Genomic DNA, 23279 nt, shown 5'->3' with positions numbered 1-23279 from the left:
AGAGGTGTTCAGATGCACACATCCAAGAATTCTTCAGAGGAAGGCAAAATTAGTGAGCTCTACATGGAGAATCTGGCACTTGCCAAGAAATTCCAAAATTGTAGAAATGCAATACAAACTGCACACAGTAGATAAACCAGGGAACTACTGAAAACCCTTAATTTACATGCAGACAATGCTTGTTGCTTTGGATTTATAAGTGTTCTCCTCAAGAAAACACATTTTAAAAGTATTACCGTGAACGAGACAACTCTATGTTAATGAAACCAATTTCACTGACTCTCAACATCAGCCCCTGTCTGAGACTTGGTAATTTAAGTTTTTTAATGTACAAGAGGCTTCTTTAGACAAAGCCAAGTCTCACAGCACTAAAATTCTGTGGGAAAGACTGTCTGAATGGCATTTCCATCAAAGACAGAACAGAAGTCCCAGAAAACTTCCAAGAAAGCCTGGTCTCTGGAGGCTTCCAGACCAGTTTTGCTCACCTCAAAAGTAGGCAATACATTTTTGAGAAGCATCATAGAATCATTCTATGATTTTATGGCTTTCTCAGAAGCACAGAGGCTTCTTGAAAATCAATGACAGAACACAAGTGCAAGAAAATTTTAAAGTTTAGTTCATCTCAGAAGTAGGCAATACATTTTCAAGAAGCGTCATAGAATCAGAGAACCATAGAATGATTCTATGACACTTCTCAAAAAAATCAAAGACAGAACATAAGTGCCAGAAAACTTCCAAGAAAGCCAATTTTTCCTAAAACTCACACAGCAGAATCTTATCCCTTCATCTAGGGCACTGGCACTACTGGACTAACCTGAGATATGATCCTAGAACATTAAAAACTTTTTCATCATGGGTTCAAACTGACTTTACATTACATTATTTCTATGGTATAAAGAAAAATTCTTTTTTCTTTTCTTAATCCAGTTACAGGAACTTTGCACACGGGGGTACGTGCAGTGACATATTCAACATACATGTAAGATCGAAAAATATACATTTGCAATTTAATTACATAATCTGCTTCCTTCCTAATAACAAGGAAGGGACAGGAAACAAAGGAAAATATAAAATGGTTGTGAGCCTGGCATCTTCTGATGAAGTAGCTTACCTTGTACAATAACCCAGGTACAGGCATAAAAATACCTGTTCACCTCCACAGGGATTACATATTTCCCATACATTCAAATATTAACTTGTTCTATAGATTACAAGCTATCATTTATTATCTACCAGTTTTACTTAATCTAGCCACACTTATTTATGGACTATGTTACTGGATATGCTCTACAGTACATCTCTCTATTGAAAGGAATTTGGACTGGATTTATAGTGAAAAACACACTACCCTTCTTGTAGTTCTGAAAATACTAACAATATTTCTTGGCAAGACATATCCTGAGACTTTCACCCTCTTTCTGGGGCTGTCTACTATATTTTCTCTTATATAGGTATTTAGTGGAATATTTTGTCCTGTACATTTCCAGAATTGTTACAAGTTACTTCCACAGCAACAAAAAAATAAAAAAAAAAATCTTGTTTGTAACACTGACATGTCAGGATACCCTTATATCTGTCCAAGGCAAGGTACTACTTCTGTATCCACAGTATGTGCTATGACACATACAGAAAAAGGTTTAGAAATAAAACACAACAAAAGCTCCATAAAAAATACTGAGATTTTTAAGTCCTACTGATAGCAGGTATCTAAATTTATCACTTTGACAGCTGTGACTTCACTAAGCATCCCTTCCAACACGGAGCTCATTATGTCTGCAGTTAGTGTCAACCCCCGGAATCTTGAATGCCGTGGTGATTGCCATCAGAAAACAAGCACTGTATTTCCTTGACTATAAATGAACAGGTAGCAAATAAATGGAGGGAAAGTAATCAGCACTGGAAATGCACAAAGTAAAACTCTAAATGTGCCCCATCCCTATTCTGCAATAGGTTTGTCATCAGTGGTGAGGAACCCTAATGCTATGTCAGTGAAATGGCCACTATGACTCTAGAAATCATGACTGCCAGACTTGCTGTTTTTCTGTTGATGCAGCTAATATTCTTAATTCTTCACAGGAAGTCTTTCTGCATATATATATTCTTTACTGTACAGCCACAGAAGCATGAACACGTATGTGACCCTCTGTTTTTCAGTGTGAAAATGCTGATATTGCATATTGGTTCTCGGGCCTCCACCAGTAGGTAGAAAAGCTGAACAGAATAATCTCTTCTTTGAGTTCAAGCAAGATGCCAGTTGGAATTTATTTTAAAGTTTAAAACAGCATAGTGATGTAAAATGGCAATCTAACCTCCTTCACAAAAAGACTGGTCTCTAAAATGCAACTTAGAATAACATAAGATTTGGGTCACTTGGGGTGAAATTTTAGCTTCGCTAAAAGACAAAAAGAATTTTCCAAGTGACTTCAAAGTGGTCAGGATTTCATTCCTTATATGCTTCAGATACTTTTTTCAGAGGAAGAAGAAGCTGTTGAAGTGTAAAAAAATATGATTCATTTAGTTAACTTTTGAATGCACCAAGATGCTGGAAGTATACCAATTCTTAAGTTGCAAATGGGAAGAAAACCTTCGAAATGTCACTTTAAAGAGAATACCCAGGCTTTTTATTAAAGGGTCTTATTTGGCAACAACAAATTGCAGCATGCCTTCCCATTCCTCATTCCCCTCTTATAAATTTTATTTATTGTGAGGTGTTCTATAATTGGATTCTGGCACAAATCGGTGGAAAGAGAAAAGTCTTTCCAATCAGATTCAAAATAGGTTTTACCTTGTAAAATACACACGCAAAGAGTGAAAGATTATCTCTTTGCTCCCCAGTAGTTATTCAAAGCATTTAGACATTTTAGTCCAGGCAGATTTTAAACCTGCAACTTCTAAAGTTGTTTTTATAAGCTATCTGTGTGATTTAGGGTTGGGGTAATTTTTTCATATCTGTTGGATAGGATAGCTCTCTACTCACAGATTTTGGCTGAGCAACTAGAGTGTCCCTCTCAAGAAGTACACTTTGAATGAAACTTGCCTCTCACCTAAGAGGTGCAGTCATAAATAAAGTAAATTTAGTGCTTTATAATCTGAATATCTTGAATGTTGACTAGGTATGAATCTGTGGTTCTTTTTCAGCATCTATTCAGAAAGCATACTGAAGGAATTAAATAAATATAAGCATAGAAAGACAAAGTAATATAACATCATAACAAATAAAAGTAACAAGAAATAAAAAATAAAGTTATAGCTTCTCCTTCTGTTTAGACAATGCCTTCCAGAGTCAGAGAACTTTTTCAGATCAATTGGTCACAATATAAATGGTCAAGCTGAGAACTGTCAGCACTCTCATGTAGTCTTCAGCAAAATACATACTGATTGGACTTCAGGCTAATCAGAACAATGCTCACATCAAGTAATAAGAAAGAAAAAATACAACAAAAAGTCAAATTGTGCTAACCAGGAAGCCAAAAGCACTTACCGAAAACATCAGTTTGTTTCAATTTTACCTCCTGTCTATAAAGGTCTTAACAACTGCCAGCACACAATAATTAACAGTACCAGCTACCTTACAAAACAGAAGTACTCCGCAGTTTTGACACAAAAATAATGGAAAACTTTCCTGAGTTTTATAGCTCTCTTTAGAGTCATAGGCACCAACTGATGTACATTTTCTACAGTACCTGTTCACTCTCAGCAACTCTTCTCTGCAAAAAGAGCCTCCCCAAGGTTCCCTTTTATTTGTTTCAGACCAACTCAGCTGTGCTAGTTTAATGCCTGAGTGCAAGCAGGTATTATTGTCATCAGGTGGACTTGGCATGAGGAGAATCAGAAACACATGCAATATTTCTTCTCCTAACAGAGTTTTAGGAGAGGGATACATTCAGCTTCTGACTAGTGACAAGCAGTGGATGGGTAGCACCATCTGAAATTTGGGTAACTACGTTCAGAAGATGCCTGTTTGTGGCTTACTTTGAACTAGGAGAGAAGAGCTATTTTACTTCAAAGCAATCAGAGAGTAGATTCTGTATACCAGTTCTTCCTACTGAAACCCCAAAAGAATACCACAAACTTGCAGAAATGTTCCCATTTCTGTACAAACATTTTTTAATCGTGCCAGCCATTTTGAAAGCTTACTACCAGCTTGTTTTTATTAGGGGGTTGAAAACATTGGACTCAAACATTTTGAAATAAAAAAAAAAAATTAAATCCTTTCTTTAAAAAATGCACAGGACTGCCACAGAGAATTTCACATGCATCTACAGTGATGTTATATACAAAGAGTGCATTTTTTTTTTAAATATTGATAGTTTTATTTCCTCCGGATGTTTGTGAGTACACAGAGGAGAGAAATAAATATGTTTAATGAAAGATCTGGTTAAACTGACAGTCTTTTGAACACTTGCCAGGATAAACACAGTCTATGAATATTTCTCTGAGTATGGTTTATTATGTATGTATAAACAAAGAAAATGGCAACACATCCCCCCACCCTTCAGATCAATGCAATGCATATCATGAGATGTCCTGCCTTCCAAAACAAAACAGGGGTTTTCAGTAGAGTTTTGGGCCTATCTCAGCTCTTCATTACTCAAAGTTAATCCCAAGGATTAAGTTTTCGGAACTTCTAGCAGAAACAATTAATCTTAAAACCTTAACAATAAGTTTAGTGCTCTACAAACAGGTGACCTAAACAAGGCACTGTAAATAAGTCACAAGGAATGTCTGTAATGAACATCTTTTCAGAAGTGCATGACCTCTAAGCTCAGTTAAAGCAAACAATGGTACCTCTTGCAGCAGTACATCAGCAAACAGGGTGGAGTGATACATATACTTAAATGTATATCTTAAAATACACTGTCTAGCCTGTAGAATACTGCAGGTCATGATAGGCACATAATCAAGTGAAGTAAGGAAAATATTATAAATGTAAGTATGCAGAGGCAAATTAGAGAATAAGAAAGCACAAGAGAGAGCTGCTTTCTTTGAAGAAGATCCTTCCCAAGATGGTGACTGGCTGATGTCATCACTTGTTTAGCAAGGCAAACAGTGCCAACCTCAGCTAGGGTAAATGTTAGAGCCAAATAGTGCTCTATGTAACCCCCTCTATTTACCTGCATTTACAACTGTTCTGAGCATGTTTGCCATAAAGGAGTGTTGGGATTTCTATAAGAAACTGAAGTATCACACTAGGCCTATGTGTTTTCACATGAATGGTTTGACAGTGGTTAAGTAAAAGACCAAAAGTTCCTGTACTATACCAGAAGAAATAATAAAAAAAGAGTTTAGTTAATCTCATTTCACGTCCAAAGTCGTAAGCGAAAAGGAGACTGTCTCTGAAACAATTATTCACCCACCCCCCTGAGTAAATGAGATGCTCAGTCAAGTATAGTGTTAGTTGACAGAATCATCAGGTGGCAAGGGAGGGCAAGGTGTGCTATAATGGGACAAACTTATACAAGGAGATATTCTGAACCCGAGTCTCATCATTCTGATGCAAATTGCCAAATGTATCTGTTCAAACTAGCATTTCTTAATATACCAAGTCATCCCAGCCCTTCAGGGCAGAAAGAATTAAACTATCAGTTCCTACTCACCACTAAGAAAACCCTTAAACTTCGTTTCATGTTGAGACACCTCATTAGGGGTGGGAACTGAAATCTACAGGCAACATTATAATAAGTAATGATTAATTTAAAAAAATTTAAGAACCCAACAACTGAGAATTCGAACCCTTTAGAAAATGGCAGAGACGAGGCATGTGACTATCTGGAGGCAGCAATTATTGTTACTATCTCTAGCAAGTACTTGGCCCAGACATGTCTATTAATACCAGACTTATTAGGTCTTGACAGCTTATAGGACATCTGTTTGTTCCATTTCCCTTTAGTCTCGCCAAGTGCTAGCAGGAAAAATCATACACATTTTTCTCCCTACTTCTTCATAACTTGAAAGCCTTTTTTGCATATATGAATTTTGACAATAAATGAGATCTTCTAGTGTTCTGTATCTGATATATATATATATGTACAGGCATGTGTATTCAAAGAACTGCAAAGGTGGGTAAATTTCTTTAATCTGAGGACATTTATCTAGGAATAAAGGTGCAGTTAGTGGAGCTAACAAACGTTTCTCAGAGGTAGGACAGTTTTCACAGATTTGTTTTTAAACCTGAACTAAAAAAGGCTGCAGAAACCAAAATATCTCAGCAGAATTTTTTCCACAGGTAACTCCCTCAAGTATTTCAGTATATTGCAAAATTTCAAGAACGCATTACAAAATTACAGAAAATAATATTGAGGCTTTTGGTGCAGCTTTCCTCATTTTTTCAAAAGTCAGCACACAGATCCTGACCCAGGTAAAGTTTAATATAAGGTATAAAGTAAAGGTTCTAAGCTAAGTTGGAAGCAGGTTTTTAGTCCATCTTGCATTTTGCTGGACTCTTATTGTATTCTAGATCTAAATCCAAAAGGCATTTCTGCCCTATATTGTTCATAATTCTTGTAAAGCTTATAATGTTCTTGGCCATTACTTCCAAAGTAATAGTAAAGGTGAGATTTATATATCACCTATTGAAAAAAAAAGAAAAAAAAGGAGATAGCTACTTTTATATTATAAATCAACCACAGGCAGTTGTTGATGCTTTGATCCAGATATTTTGCTATGAGTATATGCCAAACAGCTAAACTATTTTATTTACAAGAATCCAGCTTTGCCCACTCATTTGACATATGGCTGTAAAAATAATCTGTTTAAATTTTTGAAATAGCTTCATCTTTGATTATAAACTTCATGTGAACAATATGATTTCATACATATACATTATTTGTAATTATTTTAAAAAAAGCCCTCACTCAAGCTGTAGGGGCCATTCAGAGTGTCAATACAAAGTATTTTTATTTCAGTTTAAATCTTGTTTGGATGTAGATGTCTTTAAATATTTTCACTCTCAGGAACCTCATTTCTAGCAAGAATGCTTCAGATTACAAATTATTTCAGAATCAAAATTTGATTTTGAACTTTTTTTCAACAGTTATTGAAAACTTACCGATCTAGATTATTATAGCCACTAGCAAATTAATAATCATAAAAAGTTCAGGATGTACTGAAAAAAAAAATTAAAATTTATCAAAATTCTTAACAAGCAGAAAACTGCAGCAGCTGCCCAGTTTCAAGTATATTTTGAGATACATGCACATGATGGCATGGTTCCCTTCAAAGTACACTAATGTGAGTAGGAAAGAATTTATGATCATTTCTTGACAATACAAGTAAATGTATTTCTATTTCCAACAAGAGTTTTACACTTACTTATGCCAGCTTAGAATCTGATCTAACAGTGCTGTAAGAGTCCCACAAAATATCTTTGATTTCGGTGGGTCTGAAGTAAATAACATATGACCACAACTTTGATATGCATGTTTTCAGCATCTGTCTCACAACAATATTCATGGGTTTGAGTATATTCATATACTCATATATTCATATTCTATTCTAAATAACTAGAGAGGTTTCATCACCCAAAAGAGAACATTACATTCCCACCATCTTAGATCTGACTAAGTTTTAGCATTATACCATTTACTTATGGGTTAGAAAATATGAGTTTTACATCCATAAGCAAGTGGAAAGCATTTGTCCAGATGTTCTTCCCAAGGAAAGTATGATGTAAATTATAAACTTCTGGTTGTATTTTTTAACTTACTTCCTGAAGAGTTAAATTGAACAGCACATTAAATCAATTAAGCCTTGTTGAAAATTTGTGACTAGGATAGTTAGTAGTTAAAAATTAAAAATCAGAGCTTACTGTTTCTTGTTGCCTGAAACAGATAATTTTATTTAATTATTGACAATAGCTTGGTTTTGGCTAGAGTCATAAGAATTATTGCAGAAAACTAATATCATTATTTACCTGACAGTGCCCAGGAGTTGCACAGGTCTCAAATTTTATTTTTTTAATCTATAGAAACAAAATAGCCTAACAGCTTGACACAAAGGATTTGTTGTAGACTTGGTTCTGTATGTTATTTACGACAAAAATCCAACATTATAAAATGAAAATCCTTATAAGTGTAGTGGAATATCAGACAGGAAAGGGAGACTGACAAGAATATCTCTTGTTCCTTTTCATTTCACATTCAGAACAATCTGTAAGTATGAACCGTGACAAGAATAATAATTAAAAAGAAAGTAATACATGTGTAGTGTTATATGCTGGCATATTTTAACAGAATGATTAATTAATGTTTCCATAATTTCCCTTTATTTGAGACGACATAGATTAATTCTCAGTGGCTTGACACATGGAAATCATCTCAGTTTCGGGTTATTTTATAAGGCAAAGTAAGATTGCTGTTTCCAGAGAAAGAAATATTTCTGTCCAAAGATAGCAGAACTGAGTTGGACCTTTTGTCTAGGATACCTGGACTAAGACACATAAAATCATTCCCTTTTTTCTATCCAGCACACCCTCCCTCTATCAGGAAGCAGCAAGGGCTGGCCAGCAGCCAAGGGGGATGCCAGAGATAGCAGGGCAGGGCCTGGCCAGCCAGAGGCTTAACATCCTCCCCCTTTGCTTGTCTGTCTGTCCTTCCTCACCACAGCAAACCCCAGCACTGTGACTGGGATTAAGGGTGAAATAGGAAAATTCAACTGTTCAGTGTTTAGCGTATGAAGAAATGGGCACACTCCCAACTGTTGGAGAAACTACGGTAGCTCATCAACCGTGTGTGGGACAAGGATCAGGAAAAGGATAAAGGCTAATGAACACTGCAGGTGTCCAGTGCCCACCAGGCACATGTGGAAGAGATGAGGAATTCTCATTAGAAAGAACACAGAAAAAGAGATAAGGCTTTCTATGAAGAAGCTGGGACAGAAGAGGAATGAAAGCAGCCAAGGTTAATTGGCTCCCAACCCTCTGAATCCTCGAGACAAGTTCAGATTTCTTGACAATTCCAGAACTTATTAACACAGCCAAGTACCAGTAAAAGCACTTATTGTACATACCGTCTAACTTCAAGAGACACAGAACAATTTCCAGTGGTAAAATGGGTCCCATGGTACCGTCATTGTACAGGAGAATTTAGTGATATTGAATCCTGTTGAATCAATCTATGATATTTTTATGGAAATCACCCAAAATATCACTCTGGATTATGTCTCTGATCAAAATGCAGGATTTCAAAATAGTTCCTTAATTGGAATATGTTATTATTCGTTGTGGATCTGTATATGACTGTTGAGAAGTTCCTGGATTATGGTAGTTTTATATCAGTCATACAGAAAATGCTCATTTTGATCTAATAAAAAGGTTTAGTAAGACATTTTCCTGGATTTTTTAATGAGATTAGTGATATTTCTTTACTGAATGAAGTAAAAAACAAATAAAAAACCAACAAACTACAAAATATGTGTTTAGGCACCAACTGCAAAGAACTAACTTGAGGCCCTAGCATAAGGACTTTAATATTTCTCTTGATTCATTCTTTGTTTTTCTCATCTCCATAAAAGAAGGTAAAAGTCATTGCAATGGAAATCCATGTCACAGCAAGGCCATGACAGCATAGGACAGTACATCTTACCAACCCTATAGCCATGAATACAGTCATATCCTAACCCAGCCCTTCCTTCTAAACACGACCTAGAGCCTGCTGCACTGCTAAAATGAACAGACAGCAGACTCTCATACATAAACATAAATATAGAAGGATAATTCTTCGATGATTGGGAGAGTTTTTATCACCAAAATCTAAAGTGCTGTCTGCTCCTTCTCTCTCAAGTATCACCTGTCTAGATGTTTCTACTCTAAGTTACCTAAATGTGTGCTCTGGTTTCCAATAAATAATGCTTTTCTAGATCACAGGAAGGAATGGTGAAACTTTTTCCAGATACCTTGATCATTTGAAAAGTCTTTATCTTAACATTGCATTGCAGAGAATTCCTTACATCTATAAAAAATTCAGAAGTTTGTAGACCTATCACTTAATTATAAGTCTGTAAAGAGGCCTACACATATTGCTTACAGTAAGATAAGATGTGGAATAGTATATGCTAACCATTTAATATTGAATAATATACTAAAGGGACTTTGTCAAAGTAAAGGTATGAACAGCTTATTTCGATTTAGTTTTAGTGAGGCTAACAAAAAATTAGACAACTTAGAAGCATTAGAAAGACAAGAGACGGGTCAGAGTTTTTCATGAAGAACAGTTTCACTACAAAGTAGCCAATAGAAATAATTTTAACCTTATTTAGATTAAGATAAAATGGCATTCTAATATCTCACTATCTTATCTAGATAATTTTATTAGTGCTTAAGATAATAAAAGACATATCTGGCAGCAGAAGAGCATTCCTCTATCATAGAACGTGTGTTCTGCACAGGCTCCCATCTGCAAATGCAAATTGAAACTTACTTTTTTAAGTTATGGAAGAGTTTCTAATCTAATACATTCTCTTCCTTTTAGCGTTCTTTACACCAATTTTTAATTTGTCTTCATATCTGTTTTTCCTTCCTCCAGTTTTTTCTTTAGTGTGCTTATAACCTCTCAGTGCATAATTTCACTCATTGCATGATTATGCCACAGGCATCTTCTGTGACATATTGCTATTTTATTGTTCTTTATGTATATATTTTACTGCATATTTAGGGTTTTATGTAAAAATATTTTTATGTGTTACCATTAAACACTGGTCTTTTTGGAGCAGGTTTAACTCCCTTAGCTCACAGCTAGTTTCAGGGTTGTCTGAAACAATGGGGATGAAGAATGAGAACAGATGAATATCCCCAAATGCTCCCTACAGTCAATCGTTTTGCTGTCTTGGCCCCAAAAGAGAAGAAGAAAATAATTTCTTCATAGTGCTAACATTAAAAAAATACATATTTGATAAATATTTCAATAAACATCACACATTATCCTTTTGGACAATATCCAACTTGCCACAGAATATTAACTTACAAGTACTCCTCTTTTTTTTTTTTTAGCTCATGCTCAATTCAGTTTCCAACATAAACAACATAACTTGAAGAATTTTGAACGCCATAATTCTAGAGCTCAAGCCAAAATACTCTTGACATAATGGAAGTTTTATCTGAATTGCAGAATCCCAGAACTGCAGACTTTTGATATTGGAAGGGATCCTTAGAAACATCTCTTCAGAGCCCAGCCACCTAAAGCACGTTACGGGGGACTGTGTCCAGATGGGTTTGAATATCTCCAGGGATGGAGATCCTCCAAGCTCTCTGGGCAGCCTGTTTCACTCTTTGATCATCCTTACAGTGAAAATAGTTTTTTCCTATGATTAAATTGAATTTCTTTTATTTCAGTTTGTGTCCTTTGCTTCCTCTTCTGTCACTGAGCACCCTGGAGAAGAATCTGGTTGGCTCTTCTTTACCGTGTCCCACCAGGTGTTTGTACACACTGCTAAGATCCAGCCTGTGCCTTCTCTTTGCAAGGCTGATCAGTCCCAGCTTTCTCAGCCTCTCCTCATATTACAGATGCTCAAACACCTGAATCATCTTTGTAGCCCTTTCTTTGACTTGCCCCATGTCTCTAAGTCCATGTTTGTCTTGGCACAGCACTCCAGATGTGTCTCATCAGTGCTGAGTGGAGGTGCAGGGTCACCTCCCTTGACCTGCTGGCAATACTCTGCCTCATGCAGCTGCAGATCACATGCTCCTCTTTTGCTGCAAGGGTACATTGCTGGTTCATGGACAACTTGTTGTCCACCAGGAAATCCAGGTCCTTTTCTCCCAACTCCTTTCCATGAGTAGCCTTTCCATGAGTAGCCTTGCAACGACATTGGCCAACTCCCTCAGCACTCGTGGGTGCACTCCTGCCAGGTTCTACGAGCAAGAGCTTGAAAATTAGGGTTTCCACCTATGGAAATGAAGAACAACAACATACCTTCTCCCAGAAAAGCCTTCCTGAAATGTTCTTAGTGTATTGCATTTAACACAGTAGACAAATGCTCCCCAGAGGAAGCTAAAATGCTCAGTTATTGAAGGGAATTAACAATATGTTGTTATTTCTCCAATCTGCACACTAAAGGACCAGGAAGGTCACGTCTTAGACAAACTTTTCCATTGAGATTCTGCAAAATCTAAAGACACCCCATCCACAGTTCCTGACTAATATTCCCATTTGGGGTGCAATAGCTCCTGCAGTTGCTCCTATGTTAAATGTTTGCACCGTGATCGATTTTGTCCTTTAAACTTCAACCTTTTTTTCCCTTAGGATTCTATCACAGCTTTCAGTTTTGAATTCCCATAGTCCAAAGGCAGGAATATTTCAGTGGTTTTAATACAAATACATTTCCAATAATTAGAATAAACTGATATAATATAAAAGTATTCTCACTATAATTCTCTTTGAATTACGAATTCATATTGTAAAATGCAGACATTTCTAGTAACATGAAGGAAACAGAAAAGAGATTGATAAAGGGGAAAAAGAGAGATGGAGGGAGGAAAGGAGTGAGGAAAGAGGAAGGAGAAAGATAACTTTGCCAGAAGAGGGATTTATTTGTGCTAAGCATATAAAGAGAGTTATAGATATGCCATAAGTAGACATGCAATTTAAATAAAGCAGTTACTGGGAAAACAGAAATGCTATGTAACAGAAGCAAATAACTGGTTTAATGATCCCCGGAAATTATGAATCCTGAGTTTCAATGAATTTATATTTTCTGGTAGGTACTCTTTAACTGAATTACCCTGAAGCCACTACATAGGTGCATCTCTTGTTGAAGAACAGATAATCTACACAAGATAGAAATATTGTCTATGCTTTGGATGATTCGTCTCTTTCACAAAATCACAGAATATGCTCAGTTGGAAGGGACCCACAAGGATCATCAAGTCCAACCCTTAGCCCTGCACAGGACCGTCCTCAAGAGTCACACCATGTGCCTTTTGCTCAATGAGATGAACTTCTGACTGAACCAGTGGTAGTAAAAGTTGAGAAACCTGCCCAACAAGTGTTTTTCAAACTAGCATTTTACTATGAGAATTTTCGGATTTACCGAGTTCTTATTCATTAAATCTAGATATTGAATTGAAAGTGAAACAGTTAATCACAGAATCACAAAATATGCCAAACTGGAAAGGACCCACGAGGATCATCCAGTCCAATTGTTCTTTGTATTGTTTCTTATAAAAACTATATCAGAAATCTAGTGGAAGAATGCAGAATAATTAGATAATTATACCTTTTGCCATGAATAACTTCTGATTTTCTGAAAATGCTACATATTATAAGCACACCAACTGGCTGCCTGTGAAAATGCCAATTATGGACAATGTCTGGGTTTGATTTTGGTCATTTGAATCTCAGGAATGCAATTTAGGACTCCATGAGCTGATGAACATATGTTCTTAGTTCATACCAAATCTGAGGAGGTAAGTGGCTTAACAGGTAATACATTCACTGAAAGTCCATTTCAATCAAATAAAATTAACTCCTTCAAACATTCCTGATCCTCTGCTATTGCCTCTTAGGTAGTTGTATAAAAGGCACTAGAGCTTTGGTTTAAACAGGCTAGTAACACCTGCAATAAAGTATTCCTTTCTAATAGCTGAAGGCTCCAGGAAAATTAATAGCTTTACAAAATGCTGATAGCCTTCTTGACTCCAGCTGCAAAATCCAGGTATCTCTAACACTGAAGTATAATGGGTTATGTTGTAATGAGATTAATATATGTTACCCTTACTCTGAATCTGTGAAGTTATGCAAGACAAGCTAAGTAGTTTGCTGAAGACACAAAACAGAAGAGGTCAGAGGAAACACTTTCACTGTGCTGAAACTGGTAGACAGAGTCCTCAGTCAAGAACTCTTCCAAAAAAGCACGTACCCAAGCAGTCGTACAGTGATGGGGAAAGTGTCTCTAATAGCTGAAAACATTTTAGTGTAAAGAAATGTATTTCATTTTACTTTTCTTAGTAGCTGAGATCAGCTGGATTTGCAACTGCAGTTTCTGCATAATTCATCCATGAAAACTTCCTTTTCTATGTTACTTTCCTGAAAACAGTAAAAAACCCCTGGTAGGAACAATTAGATATAATTTTTGAATTTAACTTAGCTTAAGACAAGAATGAAACTCAGCTTTAGACACCTAAAAGATTAAAGGCAGAACAAAGGTCCAATTAAAAAATAAGCAACACGTAATAATAATAAAGAACACAGAACTGAGCAATTCAGTAATTTCTAATAATTAATAATACTTATTGGGTTGAAATAATAAAAGCATTCACAATTGTAACAAAGGCTGTCTTGAAATAGATTTTTAACAGCATTAGCAAATTCGATTATTTCTTTGAATTTATTCCATTTAAATGTAAATATAGTTATGTATGGAATATGAATTAGAAGAACAAAAGTGCGTTTGAATGAGATCAGAAATATAAATTTTCTTTCTTTTTGGTTTGTTCTTTTTATTTTTACAACTCTAGTTGTTTAGAAACGAAGGTCAAATGATCCCAGGAAAGGAATTGGGTCTTAACAATGTTTAGAGAACACACAAGAGATTTAAGAATTGCATTCAATAAAGCACTTCATAAAGCCCACATGGTCTTTAACTACACCCTTGCCAGCTCTTCAACAGTTTTTCCAACAAGTTACCATATAGATGATTCTTGACAAAGCAAATCATTAATACTGCACATCTATGACCAAAATGTAAAGGATTCAAATTACTTTTACTAGTATATGGATAATTTAGTGGCTTATCAGCATTTATACAACTTCAGGGCAGCTTGAGATTTTGAATTAAACGTTTCTACCCAATTTGCAAACAGTAGGCTCTTTGTGATTTCCAGCCTGAACATATACATTCCTTCAAAGATCTTATGTTTTGACACTTCATTTAACTGAGATGACTTTCTAGAAGTAATAAAGTATTGCTATTCCAGTCGATCCAGATGCTGGTTTTTCCTGTACATGATTTATCAGATGATTTTAAACACGCTACGGAAGCATTCTTTTAACTAACTATGCAAAACTGACAGTTCAAAACAATTTCTTACCTGATTAAGTGTCAGATATTTTAATTCTGCAGGCCACCAGCATCTCATTCTCTGTTGTTCTTTTGTCTGCTTTTACTGTTTTAGCACTACATATTTTTATATCTTATTTAGGAAGACTGCCTTTTTGTATTCAAAAGAAGCCTGAATATGTTTAGAAAATAATTTCTGTGGTTCAGACAGATGGAAACTTGCCAGGAAATGAGAAACCTGGAATGATTCAATAAGGGACTCAAAATTTCTTTAACTTGCTACCATGAAGGGATTTTGAAACTCTTTCCATTACAAGCTGCTCCCCGTGATACACTGGCATTTCTTTCATCATGAGAAAATATCCTTAGCTATAAAAGAGCTTTCCACTTTTTCTGCACAAGTTTTTTCATACCACTACCTTGACAGAAGAACAGTGATAGGAAACATAGGAATGACAGAAAATGCCACACTTATTATCATTGTAAACGAGACTAAGAGGTATTAGCAACGTGTTTCCCAGATGGATCAAAGAAATTTTCATTCAGGAACAGTCTCTGTTTATGAATCCAGCATTTTGGAAACTCTCATACATAGAGTTTTACCGATTGTCTCAGAAAGAGACTCTGATCCTGGCCAAACCTGAGGGGAATGCAAAGCAAAAATGGTATATTTCATCAGCAGATTTTTCCCACCGTTTTGCTCTTGGCTCCTCTGCCGTCTGGTGGGATCAGATACAGAACCTTTCTGAGAATCCTGTGTGCTATTGGTACAGGCAGCTACAGGAGTGGATTCCCAAGGCTGTGTCTTAGATGAGTCCAGCAAAGTAGTTTTGCTCAGTTTCAGCCAGGAAACAGTTAAAAGAGCTCAGCGTTCCCTTGTGCCCGGGAGGCAGCCTTTGTGTTTAACATTGGCAGGGGCTCAGTTCGGGCTGGAGGTTTGTTTTAATTGGGGGAGGGGGCAGAAAAGAGGGGACGCTCCGACTTCTTCAGTCTGTCTCTGTCTTTCACTGATTTAGCGGAGGTGGAGATTTTCAATCCCACCCAGTCAGACGCAGGCAGGAGGATCTGGTGAGACTATCCCAGGAAAAGCCACTCGGAGGAAATTCTCGGCGGCGGCGGCGGCGGCAGCAGCCCCAGCATGAGGGTGAGCCTGGCGGGGAGGCGCGGCGGGGGGAAGTGCGCGGGATGCTGCGGGAGCCCCGAGCCCGAGCCCGCCCCGGGAACAGCCCGGCCCTGACCGCGGGCACCGCTCGGAAACGCCCCAGAGAGGGATTCGGTGACGGCCGCGCATCTCTGTGTGCGTGTGTGAGAGCGGGGTGTGTGAGAGAGAGAGTGAGAGAGAACACGAGACAGGCACAAGGCAGCTCGGGGGAACTGTTATTAAATAAAGTTTAACAATATATAGCTCTTGCCAGAGGCTCGCTATGTAAGCTGCAGGGGAGGTAGCGCTGATTAGCCAAGCGCACGTTGGAATCGATCCCTTGATAGTGGCACAGGGAGCGCGTTTCCTTTGGCGGTACCGGAGGAGCAGCGGGAGCCTCCCCGGCAGCGCGGAGCGCTCCTGCCTGTGCCGGGCTGGGAACAGCCCGGAGGAGTCCCCCTTGTTCCCTTCAGTGCTTTTCCTGCCCTGCTCCTCTTCACATCTCAGCTACCTTCAGGCTGATCCATCACTGATAACGTTTTAGCTCATCTTTAATACTTGGAACAATTCCGTTTCCACTGGTATGGTCTCTTCTTGGCGAACCTCGGCATGGGAATTTTTCTGGCTTGTTACCCCAGGCAAGTCAGGAATTTCGTTCTCTGCATCAGCGGCTGGTTCTGCAGCGCTGCAGAAGCAGAGGCACGGCACATGCCTGCGGACCCCAGATTAACACAGCAACCTCACATGCTCCAGGCTGCGTGTGAAGGGCAATACTAGATCACCTTATTGCAAAAAGTTATCACAGATCCTAGGATGTCACTCATATGAGGCAGTTTGCATGTCATCTTCTGTAACAAGACAAATACTTTGAAAATATGCACAGAGGAATGAAGGACTGCCGGGAATCCGCAAAAAAAAAAAAAAAAAAAAATCCTTAGAAGTTTGTATATTAAAAACTTTTTAGTTTTGCTTCTTAGGGGCAAGTTTCTTCCAGGAGAGGGAAGAGATGGTAAATGACAATTCTGTTCCAAGCTTTGCATGCTGGCTGCATGACTGACATGCCACCACCATGTTCATAGGATACATACATCCCATTTTCACAAGAAAACGACATTAATTACGGAGGATACTAATATAACTACTGAAACATAGGGCTGTGGGTTCTGTTCATAGCAGTATCGCGTTTACTGGGGAAAGTCATTTAATAGTGATACAGTTTTCTCATTTGTAAATTGAGGAACCGTTGTCACAGTAAATAATACAAGTGTTAATACTTGCCTGAAAACAGTTACAGTCAAATATCTCTGTTGGTTTTGATTTAGAAACCTAAAGTGAATGCACTTGCATCTTGCAAACTGCTGCTGACTGTCCTGGGATACTGTTGTATCCAGTATTTAATAAAGAAGGATTTACTATTTAATACATTCACCTTTAAAATCAAGTCCATAGGAACTCACAATTGGTCAGATCCTCGTCTCGAATACACCAATATAAGGACTGTAAACGTGGAGCCCTTCTCTGTGAGGGATAACACTCTACATGCCAGACAGGAATAAATACTCTGGTTAATATGGCATTTGCTGCTGTATATAGGTACACACACACTTCACAGACCACACACAACAGAAGCCTCAATAGTAGTAAATATTTATACTGTGCCTGCTCCAGAAGTACTATCAGTAAATTGTCTCCCTCCTTCTTTGGTAAATTTCTTGCTATAAACTCTGACTTAACAGCCCCACAGGGAATGGAATTAAGATTCATTTATTTAAAAGGATCCTTCCAAATACTTCATATGAGTCCCTAGAAATCAGAAAGTTATAAATACTTCATTTTCTGCTCTTCTTTTGTCAGCAGAACTTTGCCTTGTTTTGCAGACATAAGCCATGTAAAATAAAAAAAATCTTTATCTTATATTAAACTTAGGCTTCAAGGAAATGGACTTGAGTGGTGTCCTTGGTTTCATTGGGGGTGTGGTATCTATACCCACTGTGGCAGGGGTTATACACAGGCAGTCCCACTTACCGGTACAGAATGCTATGATGCTTCCTTTCCTAACTGGAAGTGTCATGACTTGTTGCTTAGAATACAAAATCAGCATTTTTTATCTTTAAAAGAGCTTAAATTTTTATTAGCTTCACTGTGGCTAAGTACTGCACATGAGTTGCAATGACATTCAGGAACCAAGTGACATAGAAGTTTGAAGGGCTTTTCCTGGCCAAAGGTAGATCTAGACTGTAAAAGTCTTCCTCCTAATATTTACGGACTTTGGATCTGGTAAAAAATTTGATTTGAAATCAAATGTATTTTTAGTCTTCATTTGAAATCCAGTTAATAAATCAGATAAAAATAAATAAAGGCTAATTGTTGCAATATATCAAAAATACTGAGAAAATTAACAGATTTGCTACCTTTAACTATTGATGCATTGCTGTTACCCTACTTTTTCAAATATAAAAGAATGTCTTCTTATTTTATCTAAAATATTATTCAGCAGTCTCCAAGGTAGGTTGACTTTTCTTGCAAGACAGTATTTTAAAACTGAATTTCATCCACCTCATTTTTTCCATCCATATACAAATTCTGCATCAATCTAAAAGGGTTTTGTAGAATCTTATTTGTATAAGCTATTGATTACTTAAGGAATTTTCTGTGTTTGCCTTTTGTCAGAGAGTTAATAGGAGTAATCTAGATTTCAGAGTAGTGTAGTTAGTATAAACAGGTGTTTATGCCTATTAGCTGCAGAGACCGAATATTCAAATACCCTTCCTAAGTGTGAAACAGGGTGTGTTAGTCCACCTGTTGTATTTATTCTGTATTTCTTTCTTGTTTTCTATTTTTGCTTACTGTTTCTCTCTGCAGGCGAAGAAGTGAAAAGTATCCGACTGAAACACTGAAAAAAACCAAAAACCCTGTCTGAATTTGCTCTTTGGGGACTTCAGGATGGAAGCCTTGTGTTTAAGAGTTTCCTTGCTGCTGCTGGTTCCGGGATTTGTCCTCAGCGACAGCTCTGCCAGATACGATGCCAATCGGAGTGACTTGGAAAACCACCTTTCCACTTTCTCAGGGATCGAATCCAGCTTACTCCTCACCACCGTGCAGCCCCCCGTGTCCAACCAAACTGTCAAATGCTCCCAGCAGACCAAGATTGCTGAAACTTTTAAATACATTAACACGGTGGTATCTTGTGCTATTTTCATCGTTGGAATGGTTGGGAATGCGACTCTGCTGAGGATCATTTACCAGAACAAGTGTATGAGGAACGGCCCGAATGCACTGATAGCCAGCCTGGCACTGGGAGACCTTATCTATATTGTCATTGATATCCCCATCATTGTGTACAAGGTAGGACACCACACCAGGCATTCTAACTGCACTTTCCTTACAAGCACACTGTCTGTTCTCTGTGGTTACTTCTCTGTCTGTTTGCTGCCCTTTTGTCAATGAACAGTGCACTTAAGAGGAAATACAACTCCTTTTTGTTCTGCAACAAAACCCCTTGCTCTCAGGTCTCACCTCCTTCAAGAAAAAGTGTAGCTCCCGTTAAAGATGATGTAACTCTTAGTTCTTAACCCAAGTGTGGCCTTGGGCGTTTCACAGGAGCTCTTCATTTATTACAGCTACTACAGCTAGCAGAAGAGTTTATAAGGGAAGACTTTTTATAAACTGTTCTCCTTCTTGATGGACTAGTTGCTATTTTTGGAATATCCTACCCTTACTTTATATTTTGACAGAAAATACTCCCTGTGATATGCAGGCTTCGTGTTAAGGCTTTGCAGAGAGAGATTATGTCAGCTAAGTTGAGCCTTAAGGTTTTCATTTAACAGTCATTAATAGCAGATTCTCAGAATTATTCAGAGTTAGTAAAATCAAGTATATCACAGACCATTTTTGAAACATTAAATTTCATCTGGGTTTGTCAAAGTATAGAAAGGCTCCTTAGCAATTCTTTTATCTGGTAGGAATTTATCCTGTCCCAGTTTTTTGATTTTCCATTTTAATTAAACAAAACCATAAAGAAGTGCTTTTTCTGATGCCATATATATTTACTAATATAATTCAAGCCAGGACATGCTTGAATAAAGAGAACTAAGGCCTTTTTTTAATACAGCTCACTGATATTAGCTTATCTTAGAAAATCATCAAAGAATGTTGTAAGCTTGTGTTTGTCTCTTTGTGGATTGTACACAGGTGCATAGCTGATAGGATATTAGACTTCTTTCTTTTCTCAGCAAAAACATAATGTCCTTCTGGCAGTAAATAGAACACTAAGTATTATAATTTTAAAAAAATGTTCTTCTTGGTCCTCAGTGATTCTAAAGACTTACCTTTTATTTACATAGGCTTTAAATGAATCATTTTAATGCATAATTTTATAATAACTGGTGTCCTGTGGTTTCAAATTGGATTTTAAAATTTAAGAAACAGTGATGAATTTTGCACATGTATAACTATTGACATAATAACTGTGTTATAACACAGGTATTCATAGGACAAGATCACAAAATTTGAATTAATTAATGGATAAAAAATATCTATATGTACATATATTACATTTATACAGAGGCATATTATCTATGGTAAAATGCAGCACCTGGTTCCGATCTTCCAGTATTATAAATTACAGATAATTCTTTTAACTTTATCTGGTTTTAATATAATATGAATTTGAAACTAGGATAATGACTGTCGATACTAACATATGCGATTTAATGGAAATTCAAGTTTACACTTTTCAATATTCCACCTGGAAAATCAAATTATCATAAATTGCTGATGAGATAGCAGGTATCTGTAGAGTATTTTGAATTAAGTAGTTGATGAGAAAGATTAGTGTCTGCCTGATTAGAGATTCACCCATCTTCCATAGCTGGGGGAATGCCTAATGGGACATGGGATTGGGATTCTCACCTGGACTCATCACTTACACAAGGCCAGGCTGGATGGGCTTTGAGCAGCCTGGTCTAGTGGGAGGTGTCACTGCAGAGGGGTTGGAACTGGATCATCTTTAAGGTTTCTTCCAACCAAACTGTTCTGTGATTCTATGACTCTATGACTGCACCTCCCAGCATGCATTACAGTTTCCTCTCTGGTAAATTTATCCTTATATGTTTATGGATAATTGCTAAGGCAGTATTCTCACTTCTTGTGGTATACACGATAGTAAAGTTTAAGGAAAAATGGCATGAGTTCTTTTCAGAGCCGAGTATGGGCAAGAACAAGTATTTTTATTACCCAATTTTTTCTAACCTCTGCTGCTTTTTTCACAAAGAGGAATGGAAAGCTGGAATTAATTTTGCGTTTCAGAATTGCCTTTTGATGGTCTTCTGAAAATTCTTTAGAAGTTTAGTTAAAAGTAATGAATGATATTTTTTATATTCCCTTTATCATTTTGCAATACATTTTTTCTATTAATTTTCTGGCACTTGTCTGGCATTCCACAGGTTCATCTGCCTTGCTGTATCTTATATGTTGAGCTGAACTGTGGCCCTGAATAGCTCCATGCAAATCAAATTTCTTTAGCCTATATGAAAATTTATTTCTGTGCTGCAGAGAAGTATTCGATAAAAAAAGGCTGTGAACAAAACTGCAGCCCTTGACATCAAGGTCTGCCAATTCCCACATGTAAGAAGGCAGAACTAAAATCACATTTAAAGCATAATTCTATCTTTTAGAGATTTTTTTAATGCTTGAACCTTCAAAATAAATTACTTTAAAATTACCATATAGAACCACCTTGTTGTCTAAGGTTAGCTGCATGCATTCTGATACAGGGAAGCACTTATAGCATTTACGAGGGAGCTGTAGTACTTCTGATAAGAAATGCAATTATTTTGTATAGTCCATTTTTCATATGAACCACTCAGTAATGTGTCTGCTTACATTAGGAGTTGATTTTAAAGTTTGTTAAATGTCATTCCTCTTTGTATCACTAGGGATCCTGGAATCTGTGTCACCTTTTAGCTCCTCTTGTTGAGTGACACTATGAAGGCTGGCCACTGGAAATACCTCAAATGGAGAATGGAAGTGATAGTCTGTTAAGGAAAAAAAAAACGAAGTGTTTTAATTTTTGTTTTAAAGTTTAAATTTTAAAGTATTTTATAAACTTACTTCTGAACTTTACTTTAAAGGTTCTTTTAGCTTCAGCTAAAAGGTTCCTTAGAGTCAGCCTTATGTTGAACTATGTATTAGTACCCTATATAAAGAAGTGGCTTCAAGCACTTAATAACTTTCAGGTCAGATCTTCATTTTTAAGAGGACAAAACAGCTCTGAAATTAGAATTAGAGTAAACAAGCATTCATCTGCATATTAAAATAACAAATAGTAGAGTATTAAGGTGGCCCATTGTATAGAACAAAATATATAATACTGTATAATTATAATTGAATATCAGAAATATGTAGAATCACTTTCCTGAAACATAGTGGTGGCCTTAACTATTTTGAAACTACTTTCAAAAGAGAGGTAGATAATGTTACTGATGCTCAAATCCATTCCACAAATCCTTAGAAAGGAGCAGCTGTAAGATTACAGTAATTGACAATGTAAGGTCCCAGGAGAATCAAGTCCATCATTCTACTACGCACTTACACAATTAACAAAGATGTGATGCGGGGAAAAAAGTAATTATGTAATTTACTTCAACTAAAGATGTGGTCACAGGTGTTTGACATTTTTATCTTTTCTTCACGGTACAGTAGGCTCAGAAATTCCCCCCTTACTTTCTCCAATTACTGTAATTATACAGTAGGTTCCCCCTGGCAATTTGTTCAATGGATTGAAATGTGACTAATATTCACTAGCCTGCTTTTGAAGATATTCTGGATGTATTAAAACCCCATTATAATTAATTATCACTAGTATGTCCACTTGTAATATCAAATCAATATTAAAAATTTTAATAAATTGAGTTTTATAGGAAGGGTGCCAGTTATGAATCCAGCCTTAATAGACCAAACTAAGATAATTTAATTTTCAATCACATTTTTATAGCACCTGGACCCAAATAGTTTCCTCTTTACCCAAAACACGCCCATCTCACATCTTCAAGATGTCAAAGCCTATAGCTCCAAATCAGTAAGAACAATTTCTTACCAGGGAAAAGAAGATCAGAAAAAGAACACTTATATTTTACACTACTGTTGA

The 23279-nt window shown here is 36.8% G+C and overlaps 1 protein-coding gene across 1 annotated transcript in view; it reads left to right on the top strand.

The window, feature by feature from the left end:
• Positions 1 to 15954: 15954 nt before the first annotated feature.
• Positions 15955 to 23279, top strand: part of EDNRA (endothelin receptor type A) — a 32319-nt gene continuing 24994 nt past the window's right edge. Inside the window, exons 1-2 of the mRNA XM_027732846.2 lie at positions 15955 to 16135; positions 18995 to 19477. Coding sequence (XP_027588647.1) covers positions 19076 to 19477 — 402 coding nt within the window. The 5' untranslated portion in view covers positions 15955 to 16135; positions 18995 to 19075. The remainder of the gene's footprint in view (positions 16136 to 18994; positions 19478 to 23279) is intronic.

The sequence above is a fragment of the Pipra filicauda genome, unplaced genomic scaffold (genome assembly GCF_003945595.2).
Source record: "Pipra filicauda isolate LSUMZ 115617 unplaced genomic scaffold, ASM394559v2 scaffold8_size5757611_pilon, whole genome shotgun sequence".
NCBI classification, from domain to species: domain Eukaryota; kingdom Metazoa; phylum Chordata; class Aves; order Passeriformes; family Pipridae; genus Pipra; species Pipra filicauda.
The sequence above is the reverse complement of the archived record's forward strand: the minus strand, read 5'-3'. Positions and strand labels throughout refer to the sequence as shown.